Source organism: Ahaetulla prasina, chromosome 8, assembly GCF_028640845.1.
Source record: "Ahaetulla prasina isolate Xishuangbanna chromosome 8, ASM2864084v1, whole genome shotgun sequence".
Taxonomy (NCBI): Eukaryota; Metazoa; Chordata; class Lepidosauria; order Squamata; family Colubridae; genus Ahaetulla; species Ahaetulla prasina.
Window position 1 is genome coordinate 16,720,747 of NC_080546.1, and position 14,347 is coordinate 16,735,093.

The following is a 14,347-nucleotide window of genomic DNA, read 5'->3' on the forward strand; positions in this document are numbered from 1 at the left end:
GTGAGAGACCAGGAAAAAAATATAACCGTAGGCATACTAGGAATATATAGTTTTATTAATTAACATATAAAATATATTATTGCAATAATGTTATATATTAAACCATATACTTATAATATATGACATTATTGCTAATTAAACTTGTATGCTGCCTGACTCTCAATGATGCTGGATGGATAATGTAAGGTCTTTTTAAAATTAAGCATTGTAAAAAGGATTAAAAATCACAAACTGTTGTTGCAAAGTTACAATCTAATATAGATGGATCTCATTGTGGGCAGGGGAGGAGGTTGGTGGGCCCATTTGGCATTTGACTACATATCATTGCCATTCTTGAATGATTGTTTCTTTCCCCCACCCAGCACATAATAGCTGCCATGGGGGATACAACCAATTGGAAAGCGCCAGTTCACCAAAATGCAACCTGTCACACACACATCTCCGGATTCTCCCTTGCATTCTTACTTATCTTTGTTCTTTTTCTTCCATTTCTATACTATCCATCAAGCTGCAGCTGTCCATTTTTCAAGGATGTCTTTGGGTCACATGTGAGGCTCAGTAGTATTCTTAAAAATAAAAGCAACCCTACCCCTGTCCCCCAATGCGACCTCATTGGAGACCTTCCCAAAGCTCTTTTAAGGAAAGAAAGAAGAATTTTGATACGAGAAATCAGAAGTTCTGGTGAACTTTGTGTCTATCAGTTTGATTTTTAAAAAAAAAGTTGGAGTGAAATTGTATTTGCGATCTTGCTTTCCCACTCTATTCCCTTTGGATGGATTTACAAAAGAACTTGCTTTAAATTTTCCTGTGTATATATGTGTGTGTGTGTGTGTGAGAGAGAGAGAGAGAGAGATTGATAGAGAGATAGAGATGGATGATGGATGGAGAGAGACACTCCCCAATGGGTTGGACTAGAACCGTAACTAACTTTTATTGAATGAATTATTATTAATTAAGATTTACCCTGTGACTCTTTGGAATTTAAAAGTGGGTTTTTGAAGAAGCAAAATACAAAGAGTTTTGAACCAATGTTTGAGACGAGGCTACTGAGAATTCCATAGATAGCCAAGAAGCAAAAATCATGCATCGTTGAACAAAATCTATCTAGAGACCTCTTTCAAGGCAGAAATGAACAGGTACAGATCAACATATTTTGGACACATGTGAAGGCCCAGCCCCCTTAAGAAGTACATAATGCTGAGAAAGGTGGAAGGAAAGAGAAGAAGAAGATGATGGATGGATGGATTCGATTACATCAGTGATATGTGCACTGCAGGAAGATCTGAAAAGCCAGGGTTGGGGACGGATTATCCCCAGCTGTGTGGTCATCAGAAATAAGCACTGACTTGATAACATTGGTATTTATTAATTAAAATTAATTTTTAAAAATATGACATTGATATTCCATTAATGAAACCCAGGTCTTTCATTTTTCCCCCTGTCACATTAGAAATTGTAATCTGAGCGCACTTTATTTATAATTTCTTTAAAAAAAAAATACTGCCAAAATGTACATGTTGCCTGATTCACCAGTCTCTGCACCCCAAACCTAGGGGCCTGAAATGACTTATTTATTTTTTCATTGTTTATGGCACCCATCTCACCATCTAAACTGACTTTGGATGTTGCATGCGGGCTAGGCCCTCAGTTAAGGACCTGTGCTATAAAACAGAGGCGATGCACAGAGCTGGCCTGCTGCTTTTTTTGTTCTCATTCCCTTTAGCACAATCCTCCTACACTTAATAGCTGCCAGACAAGTAAAGAGTGGGCAAGCTATTTTGTTTCCCCAATACAGTATCCCCAAGCAGCAGCAATGTGGGAGGAAGCTCCTATTCAGCGCCCTGTCAGTCAATGCAGGATGGAGAAGGAGGAGGGAGTGGAAGACAAAAGAGTGACAGCCCTGTAAATATTTGATCACCCCAACTCTCTTATCAAGCTGACTTGCTTGCTTCAGATTTTTTTTCTTTTGTTGTCTTGCACCTTTGATGTGCTAATTAACCCTCCCCATTTGAACTGAATGTAAGCACATTCCATTCTTTGTATTCTGCACTCTCCCTTCTCTGTTTTGTTTTTCAACAGCCCTCCTGAGATATAATATATTTTGTTCCTTAAACCCCAGCAAACTGATCCAACAAAAGATAAATCCTTAAAAGCCTACTCCATGAGTCCGGGCACAATGCCTAGAGATGCCTTCCCCCTTCTGAGACCCTCACCTCCATCAAATCAGTCTGTCTCAATTTTAATTATTTTACACATCGAAGAGTAAGTTAAACATTACCAGTTTCCCTTTCTCCCTTGGCTGCCTAGGATAGCCCATCCTCCTCCTTGTTTTTGGCAATTTACACCTTTTTCAGACAGTTTACTATCTACATAGGATTTAGTAGCCAATAGAGAAATTTGGTCATTTAAGAGATGTATCAAGATGTTTGGATTTTTTTCCCCCCAGCTCAGTAGAACAACACTGAAAGCGTCCAGTCTGATAAAATTTTATTTGAGTCTGCAGTCTATTTCCATTTTCTATCTATAATAACTAAATTTAAGTGGCTTCAATCTCTGACTATGCACTCCTTCTTTTGATTTATACGTTGTTGTTTTTCTTCAACTCATCAGAAAAAGAGATCTAGGAAACAAAACATTTTTGCACTAAGTTTATAAAAATTTAGGCTAGTGTAATCTTTTTAAAGATAATTCTGCCACTTGTTTAAGTACTTCAAGCTTGTGTTTCTCTATGATTTACATGTTTGTGGAAAGGTGGCCCTTGCAGGCTAAATAAGGTCCAAGCTATGCTATTGCTCATCTAAGTTCGCCAGCCTTTTACGCACTATATGTACTTTCCTCATTTACAACAGGTTGTGAAATACTGAACCTTCTCAGTTTTGTTCATCAGAATAGAGTTCGACTTTAAGGGTCTTCTAGTCCAGCTCCTGCTCAAGCAGGAGACCCTATACCATTTCAGACAAGTGACTTTAAAGTCTCTTCTTAAAAATCTCCAGTGATGAAGCACCCACAACTTCTGGAGGCAAGCTGTTCCACTGGTTAATTGCCCTCACTCTTAGGAAGTTTCTCTTTAATTAATTCCAGGTTGCTTCTCTCCTTAATTAGTTTCCATCCATTATTTCTTGTCCTGCCCCCTCTGGTGCTTTGGAAAATAAACTGATCCCCTCCTCTTTGTGGCAACCTCTCAAATACTGGAATACTGCTATCATGTCCCCCCAGTCCTTCTTTTCTCTAGACCAGTGATGGCGAACTTTTTCAGCACCGAGTGCTGAAAAGGTAGCATGGAAACTTTGTGCTCATTGGGGCCACGCTCCAGAAAAACCAAATTTCTGGGTTCTAGCACGCATGCGCACCCAACGATTAGCTGGCCAGTACGCATGCGCAGGCCAGTTTTTGGCACTGGTGCACGCATAAAGGGATCACGCTCCAGAAAATCTGAACTTCTGGGTTCTGGCATGCATGCACACCCGACAATCAGCTGGCCAGTGCGCATGCGCACACTGGTTTTCGGCACTGCCATGCATGTAAAGGACCGCTGATTGTCACGGGCACATGCATGCCAGAAACCCGGAAGACAAACAGGCAAGGCTGCATGTGCCGGGCCACATGGCTTTGCATACCACTGGTTCACCATCATGGCTCTAGACTATCCAATGTGTTTTATGTTCCATATCTACACAGCCACAGTAAAAGGTACCTTATATTTCAAACAGTCCAGAAATACCTAGAGGGCATTTCTTAATCTTGCCTTGCCAAGATACATTCATGGACATTGTAAGGAGAGGCTCAGCCAAGCTGCAGTGAGAGAAGAACAGATGGTCACCTTGACTGCTAGATGAAAAGCAGCAGGACTGGAGGGAAGTGCCAACCATCCAGGGAAACGAGACTGAATTCGCAACTGCATCAGACGCTTTGCGAATATTTTGAATGGTGACTTCTCATTGCTAGAAGTTTCTTCCATCAAGATTTCAATAAGAAACAAAATAGGAGTTTGGATGACTCATCTCATGAGCTATATATCGGGAGGAATTTTGTTTTATTTATTTTTCAAATAACACTGGGTTTTCTGAAAAGATGGAAGGAGGGGTTTTTGAGAAAACTGACAATAGTGCTTCTCACGGCAGGATGTAGCTTGTAGTGAGAATTGATCATATTTGATGGTTTTCTGCTGTTACATATTTCGTGAGGAAAAAGTGCTGTGTATTTGACCAGAAATAACGTAGCGCGTGTGTTTTGTTTCCTCACGACTTCTCTCTTTCTTTTCTTCACTGTGGCAAGAATGAAACCAATGGCCCTTAGTACAACTGGGCACAGAATAAAAATTATACAACAGTGTTAAAATCATGATGCCTTTTTAATCATAACATCACAATGCCCTTTATGGCATGGGTCCAGGGTATCAGAGGAGTCATCTGGCTTCAATGGGGTTGGTCTGTTCATTCACTCCATCGGAAGAAGCCTACTTCACACCCTATCTGCCAAAGAATTTCAGCTGTGGGGGTTGAGAAGAGCCTTTGTTGCTGTGCCCCCTGCCCTTTGGAATATTCTTCCACCGGAGATGAGGTTGGCCCCTACATTCCTGGCCTTCCAGAAGAACCTTAAAACCTGGCTCTGACAGTTGGTCTGGAGCCCTGATAGGGTGCTCTATTGTAAAGGGTGGCTGATGGGATAGAGCAGGGCTGTCAAATTCGCGGCCCATGGGCTGAATGCGTCACACTGGCCACACCCACACCTGGTTTAGCGAAGGGGGAAAAGCTTGCGATAAGTCACACTATGCCGCCTTGACAATGCGACTTTAACACCCCTGAGATAGAGAGAAGACCCTCATCCCCATGTCTTCCGTTTTTTAATTTTATTTAATCTCTCCTAATTTTGTATCATGTTTTTTTTATTCCGTATGCCGCCCACAGTTGTGACAACAATATGCACTATGAAAATAAAACTGTAATGATTTACAAAAAATAAAGCATAAAGCTATGTAATAGTATCCCAAATTAACTGTAGGCTGTAGATGAAAAACTGTGTTTGAAAAGTTTAACAGAATTGCAGTATCGAGAATGCCAGACACTCTTCAGAAAATTCTGTTTTGCAGTAACATGCTGCTCTTAAAGACTACAGTTCAGTTTTCCTCACTGAACTTTTGACATCTAAATTTTAGTGCTTGAGTACTTAATTTTAGTACTTGACTGGTTTTCTGAAAAGCAAATCAATCCTTAGCTTAATATGCCTCAAGCCTACCATACTATATTTATGCATGTGCCACAGCTGTCAGTTTCAGTATGCTAAAATATAATGTATCAAACACAATTTTGGAAAATTATTTAATTTGGGTATCTGAAAGAAAAATGGATTGGAAGGCTTTAGTCAGTATATAAAACAAAAACGTGTTATGCAGTAGTGCTTCAAGGTTTTCCACTAGCCAAAATTGTTTATACAAAAGAATTAAGAGTAGATTATTATTTTTATTATTTTATATATGCTATGATATATAGATATATATCAAATTAAGAATCAAAGTGAAGTAAGATATTTCCACTTATTTTCAGAGGTACATCATCCCACTTATTTTTAAGTGATATACCGTATATACTCGAATATAAGCCGATCCGAGTATAAGCCGAGGTCCCCAATTTTACCCCAAAAACTGGGGTAAACTGGGGACTCGAGTATAAGCCGAGGGTGGGAAATGAGGCACCTACCGGTTGGGGAAACCCTCCCTCCCTCAGCTGAGAAGGCTGGCGGCTCCCCCGCCCCGCCCTCTCACTGCACCGGCAGGGCTTCCCCGCGCCGTCCGGTAAAATGTGAAAAAAGAAAAAAAAACAACAACTCGAGTATAAGCCGTATATACTCGAGTATAAGCCGAGGGGCTTAAAAAAAAACAAACTCGAGTATAAGCCGTATAGACCCGAGTATAAGCCGAGGGGACGTTTTTCAGCACAAAAAACGTGCTGAAAAACTCGGCTTATACTCGAGTATATACGGTAATTGAATGTGGTCTAATTGGGCTTTTTCTTATCTTTTGGAAGCTGTGAGAAGATGGGAAGAGTTAATTATATTTCTTGCTTATTTTAGTATGGCAGCTATATTGTAAGCACAGTAGAGCTTTGGCTTCATTTCCTTTTTTTATCCATAATTGTCTTTAACCAGCATGGTAGTGGCAAGGCAGATATTTGGAAGACATGCAGGCAGAGACTTAGCCTATTTTGCATAAGCAGGGTTTAATATAATTCTGCCATGTCCCACTCGCTGTGGCCATCTTACCATGGCCATCGCAACAGCCATTTCACTATAGCCAGTCTGGCGTGGCCAACTTGCCGTTGGACAACTCGCCATGGGATGATCCGTGCAGAATAACTCAATGCAATAAATGTTATCCACCACTATTTCTTCCACATTATTTTTATTTTTACCAATGGAAATAACGTTGAAGAAACAGTGGCAGATAACATTTATTGTGTTGAGTTATCCCTCGTAGAATGTCCCGTGGCGAGATGGCTGTACCGGGTTGGCTGTGGCAATATGGCCATGATGAGTTGGCCCATTCACCATGTAGTAATAGGAACTACTACTACCAGCGGTAGTTACTTGAATTAAAATTTGAGGCAGTAACTATATCTTTTCATAAATCAGTAATATACCTCATTTTATCCTGGAGAAAATTCTTATCTGTATGGTAGCCAAGAGTGGTCAGTAACTTTATGGCACATAATCATTGCCCATATTCTTCATTAAGAAGCAAACAAGGAAATGAAGTAGTGAATTTAAACCAAACTTGGCTTTAAGCTTATGACTAATTCATCTGTAGAGCCTCTTCTACACTACTTTCCATCCCAGTTTGGTTAATGTTACTATTTGTGCCATGAAGCAGTTAGTTCATTCAAATTTCAGCTCTCAAATGAAAATAAGCAGTGTACTTTTTCCATATTTTGCTTCTTAGTTGAAAACCCCTGTCATTTAAAAGCAGAAAATAGCTCCTTTGCCTCTGTGCAGTCAATTTGCAGCCTTCTGGTGGCTTGAATGGTTGCAGTTTCCTTAATTCCACATCATCTAAAATTGGCACAGTACAGAAAAGCATTAAGTATTCTCTTGAGAAGGCTCTATAATGCTAGTGATTTGTACATATTTGCTGTGGGTGTGCCATTTTGTGTAGATTGAGTTGTTGGATCTTCCTGTTCTTTCTCAGGGTAAGATATCTTGAGAAATGAGTTTCAGATGTGATCAATGAAGTACCCTGTTTCCTCCAAAATAAGACATCCCCTGATAATAAGCCCAATTGGGCTTTTGAGTGCATGGCAATAAGGCCAAGCGCTTATTTCAGGGTTCAAAAAAATATAAGACAGGTTCTTATTTTTGGCCAAATACGGTATCTATAACTGTATTCCAGCCAGCAACATATTACACCCAACTAGCAATCAGTTTATATGCTATTAACTTCATTTCTATTGCATAAGGTAGCAATTTCTCTTCACCAATGGAAATTTTATAGTAAATGTTCCTCATCTAGCCTGAATTCAGGTGAATTATTTACTTTCTCCTCTAACCAGTTTATTTTATTTATTTAATGTATGGCATCTACAGAAGTCATGCAATCACTGATATACAAATGTAGTTTAAATAAACGTATCAGCGCACATGCGCGCACACTTATATTATGTGGACAATACAATATAGGAGATAATATATTAAATTAAGATGAAGCCATAATAAAATCACTGTAATATGGAGCCATAGAATTGCAAAGGGATTAAGAGCCGTAGTGGCGCAGTGGTGAGAACGCGCTACTGCAGGCTACTGCTGCTGCCTGCTGCCTGCCTACAATTTGGCAGATTTAATCTCAACAGGCTCAAGGTTGACTCAGCCTTCCATCTTTCTGAAGTGGGTAAAATGAAGACCCAGCTTGTTGGGGACAATATGCCAACTCTGTAAACCACTTAGAGAAGGCTGTAAAAGCACTATGAAGCGGTATATAAGTCTAAGTGCTATTGCTATGTTATGATTCAATATCTAAAGAAGCAAACCATCTAACTCGGGGGTGTCAAACTGGTGCCGTCATGGCGGTGTCACGTGACGTATCGGGAATTTCCCCCCTTTGCTAAACTGGCGAGCACGTGACGCATCTGGCTCGTGGGCCACGAGTTTGATACCCCTGATCTAACTGCTTTTGGTGTGGCTGCGATGAAATCATTCCAGGTGCCTTGAATCTGTAACTCTCTTGTGACCAGTGGACTATAATAAATTTCCTATATTAAAAAATACCTAAGTACTCTAAAAACGAAAATGAGAGGAAATTGGTCTAGCAAAAGAATGTAGATTCTATTCATATCAAATTCTTGTGTGTTTTTTTAAAGTGGAACACTTGGTTTTTCTGTTTAAAAAGATATTAAAAGCAACCAAAGCATCCAAATAGCACATAATATTCTCTTCTTTCCAAATATCCTCTCAAACAAAGATTGCAGTAGAACAAAAGCTGTCTTTATTGATAAGATTCTCCCAGCATGAAAATCTCACCAGTCTCCCAAACTGAGACACTGCTAGTTACTCTGCTAATATTTTTTTAGCAATAATGACAGTTGAAAAGCATTGATATGTAGTAAAGAAAGCTCTTTATGGAAGCCATTTTCATTAGTTATGAATTGGACTGTTTTATCAGCCTAACCTAAACACTATGAGATTATTATCAAGAGGTATAACTATCAAGAGGGGAATAATGGAGGACAGATAAATATGCAGAAATTTTACTTTGAGTAACTTTGACAATAGGGAATACACTTTGTCCTATTGGGAATAAAAAGGTGAGTTAAAATTATTTAATGATAACTACAATCTCTGTTTGCTATTACTATTGATAATTCTGTAGAGTTATGCCTTCATGCAGGCACAATTTGATGCACAGAAAAGAAACTTACTAAAGCTGATGGCATTCATTCTTACAATTTTGATCAGTAGAAAGGGCTGTAGATATATGAGCGGTGTGGTGGCCTAGTGGTGAAGACGCTTGCCTCCCACTCGGAAGGTTGAGAGTTCAAACCTAGGTAGCAGCAGATATTTCCTAGGATTTCCTAGATACATCCTAGGATGTAGAGAACAAATATCTGCTGTGAACTCTGCTTGGCATCAAGAAAGGTGTCTGGCCAGTAAATGCTCAGCTCCATTTACTCTACCCCAAATTAAGGGATTACAGGGTCGTGAAAAGTGAGGTTTTTTTTTAAAGGGCTATAAATGGCACTAAAGGATTGGCAAGAAGTCACTTCACTGTGCTGTAGTTAAAACATTCCGGATGTCTACCCAGTATCTTAAGTGTATTTTATGAATTTAATCTGACACCAACAATTAAAAAAAACGCCATGTAATCCACTCTGTAGGATTAGGCTGAAGCTAGGGCATATGATCACCTTTCCTTCCCCCCCCCCACCCCCCAGCCTTTATTTGCAATCTTAACCATAGATATGGTAATGTTATTGAATATGATAAGACCTGGGAATCCTTACTGATTAATTTACACCTCTAAAATTGATAAAGCGGCCTCCCTTTTCAGTCAAGCTTAATTCTGCCAAACTACCTAGATACTTCGCCCCCCCTCCCCCAAGCAACATTATGGAATTGGTTTTCTACTGTCTTTTCCAAAATTATAATATTCTTTTTTTTAAAAACAACTTAGGGTTCTGGTAGTCACCCATACTGTTCATCTGTTTAGTCTTTTTTCTCTCTCCCCAAGATCAGTCAAGGTTGGCTGAATGCTGCAGTGTTAACACCACTAGGTGTTGTAAATGAATATAGCTAAAAATATTGAAAGCAGAAGAAAAAGTACAGATCAGATTGTGCTTCCCATAGAACCGTGCCAGGTTTCTTACATAACCTTGTTTTTCCTGATATTGCATATCTGTCTTTTATTCTTCTTGTGGAGAAAGGGTTGGTTTAAAGGATAAGGTTCACGTATATATCAACATTCGGAGGCTTTGTCAATGAACTTGCTTGCACCGAAAATGGTCGAAAAAACTGCAGCTCCTTTCCCTCTACCCTGCATGTAGTAAAACTGCACATTCAATCCAAGGATGAAAACCAAAAGAGGCCATTGTTTGGGGAACAGGATTTGTTGCAGCTTTCATGATCTCTGCATGAAAGCAGATCTCTGCAGAAAAATGCTGACAAACCATAGCTTTTATGTTAGGGTAGGAGCTTAAGGAAACACTGAAATTTCATTATGGTGGATGAAAACTGAGCCTCTTTTCAGAGAGCGATCCACCAACATTTGCCATTTGTTATCCAAGTGGTCAACATTTGCATTGGGAGGAGAGCTGGAAAACCTGAACACTGAAGGATATATATATGGAGGGAGATTAAAGGAGAGGAGATGGGATATATGAGGCCATATAGAAAGAGGCCATAGGTCAGGGCTATCCTGCATGCTCTTTACCTATGAAATGTTCCCTCCCCTTTTTAAAAAAAAACTGTAATAGAATATCAATCAAAATAGAGCTGGAAGTGACTTTGGAGGTCTTCTAGTCCAACCCCCTGGAGAGACTATGCCAAAGGTGTCAAACTGGCAACCTGTGGGCCAGATGCGTCACGTGCAGGCCACGCCCACCCCGGCTCCACAAAGGAAAAAAACCCCCATGTCAAGATACATCACGTGACACAATCAAGTTTGACACCCATGCTCTATACCATTTCAGACAAGCAGGCTGTCCAGTCTCTTCTTAAAAATCTCCAGTGATGGAGCGCCCACGATTTCTGAAGGCAAACTCTCCCACTGGTTACTTGTCCTCACTGTTAGGAAGTAACTCCATAATTCCAGGTTGCATGTCTCCTTGATTAGTTTCCATCCATTGTTTCCTGTCTTGCCTTCAGGTGCTTTGGAAAATAAGTTGACCTCCTCTTCTTTGTGGCAGCGTCTCAAATACTAGAATACTGCTATCATGTCATCCTTAGAATAAAGCATTAGAAGGGAAAAAGCCAGTTCATTCAGTCGTGGAAAACCCTGATTTAGGAAAATTTCAGAATCTATTTCTTCTTGTTTAATCTTTTCTTAAAGATTAGAAATAGAGCAGCATTTAAAAGTGACCTTTTGTAAGATGGAAGAGCAATAACTACTTATGAGCATGTAAATACGAGGGCATTATCCTTCTTGGATATTCTTGTGCCTTAAGACACAAAGACAGCTGTTGTGAAATTTGTTAAGATGGGTGTTGAAATTGTGTACAGTTTAGAAGCTGTTGCATATATCATAACATTCCTTCCCTCTACCCAACTGCTTACTGTATCAGATAAGTTGTGTAAGTTTCAAACCTGAACTGGATCTTGTATTGCTGTAGTAAGCAACTCTTCTTGATTCAATTTAGAATATTAACCTGTTCCATTCACCCTGTGAGCAAGACAGCTGTTATTCCCTTAAAGTATTGAATCCAAAAAGTGGCTGAAATGAAGATCATCATGAATAGATATGCAACCTTCAAAATTACAAAGCCACATTGAACAATGATTTGGTAACCTTGGAAAATACAGCCATTCAGAGATTTGCTATTTTTTCCCCCTAAAGGTTTTTCTGCATATCTACCTGTATGTCTATAGAAAAGTGGATATATGCGGTGTTGTGAAGCTAACCGTTATGTGCAAGTTTCCGGAGTTGCTGAATTACCCAACTTCCTTTGAAATTCTTAAAAATGTCAGTTGAAAGAAAATGTTTTGCTTTCATGATGAAATGCTTGTTCTCCCAACAGCTTGTACAATGAAGAGAGAAATTTGCTCCGCATTCAAGCAAAAGAAAGGCGAAATCAGGAAGCTCATCAGGAGAGAGAAGCGTTCCCTGCAGATATTCCCCTTTTTGGAGCGCCCTACAAGGTATCCACAACATATCTCCGTTATATCATAGAGTGAGCTGATAGTTTTATATTTTCCAGTTTCCCTCTTTGTTTTAAGAGGATTTGAAAGTTAGATTTGGTCTATCTTTCATGCTAAGCCAGTGGTTTGTTTTTTTTTGCAATACACAGTATGGGTAGCTTAAGCTTTTACAAAACTTAAAGACATTTATCCTAGTCACCTCCCATCTTGACTATTGCAACGTGCTCTACATGGGGCCGCCCTTGAAAAGCACCCAGAAGTTCCAGTTGGTTCAAAATGCAGCAGCCCATATGGTTTTGTGCAGACCCAGGTGTGTGCACATGTGTCATCTCTTTTGCGGGTTGCAGATTTGCTTCTGGGTGCAGTTCAAGGCACCGGTTGTCACCTTTAAAGCTCTACATGGCCAGGTTATCTGCAGGACCATCTCTTCCTGGTTACATCCACCTGATCCACTGGAACAGAGAAGCAGGGAATGTTGCGGGTCACCGTTCCTCAAAAGGTATATCTGGCGGAACCCAGAAGAAGGGCCTTCTCCGTGGTGGCTCCCTCCCTTTGGAATATCAAGCCTGTGGCGATTAGACTGGCCCCATTTCGATATGTTTTTGCAAGATCCTGGTTTTGCCAACGGGCCTGGGGGACCCAGAGTGGGATGGGGTTCATTAAATGGCTTCTTTGATTGTTGTTGTTGCCGGGGGTAGGGGTTGGGGTTGCAGTTATTGTTTTCACTCTTTTTATATTGAGATTTTGTTTGTTTTGTTTTTTGTAAGCTGCCCAGAGTCTCTGAAAGTAAATGGGTGGCTATATAAATTCTCTAAATACTGTAAATAAAGAAATAAATCCCACCTTTTCAGACCTTAGTATCGCTGTCTACCCATGATTGTGACGGCCATTAACCTCTGTAAAATTTATATCTATTTTATTCTTGAACCATTCTTTCATTTGCCCAAAATCCAAGCCAGACCTCACCTCTAGCCTTTCCTAGTTAAGATAGTTTATTCCCAGAAATTGCAGTTCTATATAGACCAATGATTTATCAAGATAACTTGTCAAGAATTAGTCTTTTCCCCCTCCCCCCTTACTGTTGTGGCCAGTGAATACAAAAGCTATGCGATACTTTTTCAAATGCACGGAGTATTCACTTTTTTGTTGTTGCCACATAGGTATTAAGGTACCTATATTTAGATTTTATTCAATTTGTGGTGCCATTTCTTTTCCATCTATTTTTGGGTTATTGCCTAAAAAAATAGAAATATCTTTTCTGGGACTCGAGTACTCTCCTCTCCCTTAACAGCAATGTGTTAAAAAGGCTCAGCATACCCTCAAAGGACTGCTGGAGGAAGTGGAGTAATTTTTGTTGCATGACATTGCACCTTTGCACAAAGAACACCCTGCAAGCCATTATAGTTTGCAGGTTCTTAGAAAACCTGAGCTACGGCTGCAAATTGATCAGTGAGCTCTTAGGCTGATGGACAATGAGTTCTTTGGGTTTAATTCATAGCTTCGTACCTTATTTCTGCTTTTTCTTGCTCTTCTTGTTTTTTTTTCTTCACTGCTTTTTTTCCCCTTGGCATTCTGTCTCATTTCAGAATAACAAAGCCGATGAATTGTCTAGCCGAATTCAGAAAATGTTTGGCAATTATGAAGAGATGAAAGAGCTCATCGTCAACCAGTTCTATCAGAATTTCATAGGGATTCCTACAAGTGTCATGCCTCTCTTCCCCCCGCCTAAAGCAGATCGCCCGCTCTTTCCTGAAAAGACTGGTACCCCATTCCAGAACCACGGCCACCATCGCAAACACGGGGGACCTCTTAACTCGGATGTTCCGTCTGGAGGCAGCTCCTACCCAAAAATTCACTCGAGGGTGGAGCCAGCCTCACAAAGCGCTGGATTGCCTAGCTATCAGAAGCCAGGTCCTGCCAAAAGCTGCAAGACTGAAGGACTTCAAAGTGGTAGATGTCTGCCGAAAAGTAAAAAGTCCACTGAAAAAGCTACTGCACCTGAGACGCGACCCTCACTTATGGAACTTTCTCCCTTATTGTCTACGTTGTCTTCCCCTATACCACCTCTGTCCCCTCTACATTCCGGCCAGTGTGTCAGTTCCAGATCCCTCAGCAGTAAGACTGAAAAGCGTGGGCAAAGTAGCTCCCCATCTCAGGAGGTCCTGACCAGCACACGTGATAATGAAAACGAGGATACTTCAACCGCTACTGTAGCTGTCAATGCTCATCTTTCCAGCCAGACATTTCCCTCATCCTTATCAAAAACCAGTGCAATACAACAGAAACCCACTGCCTACGTTAGACCAATGGATGGCCAAGACCAGGCTCCAGACGAGTCACCCGAACTCAAGCCACTGCCAGAGGAATACCAGGAACAGTCCTATGGGAAAATAACAAATTTAAAAACCAACGTCAAGACCAACTTACCCAAATTGAAAATACCCGCGGAACCAATTGAGGTCGGTGTACTAGCTGTGTTCGGTTTGATTGTGCGTTGGCCTCAAAGCTAAAC

General features: G+C 40.4%; 1 protein-coding gene across 1 annotated transcript in view; it reads left to right on the forward strand.

Moving 5' to 3' along the window:
• Positions 1–14,347, forward strand: part of AFF1 (ALF transcription elongation factor 1) — a 182,140-nt gene that overhangs the window by 75,197 nt on the left and 92,596 nt on the right. Inside the window, exons 3-4 of the mRNA XM_058193874.1 lie at positions 11,715–11,835; positions 13,422–14,294. Coding sequence (XP_058049857.1) covers positions 11,715–11,835; positions 13,422–14,294 — 994 coding nt within the window. The remainder of the gene's footprint in view (positions 1–11,714; positions 11,836–13,421; positions 14,295–14,347) is intronic.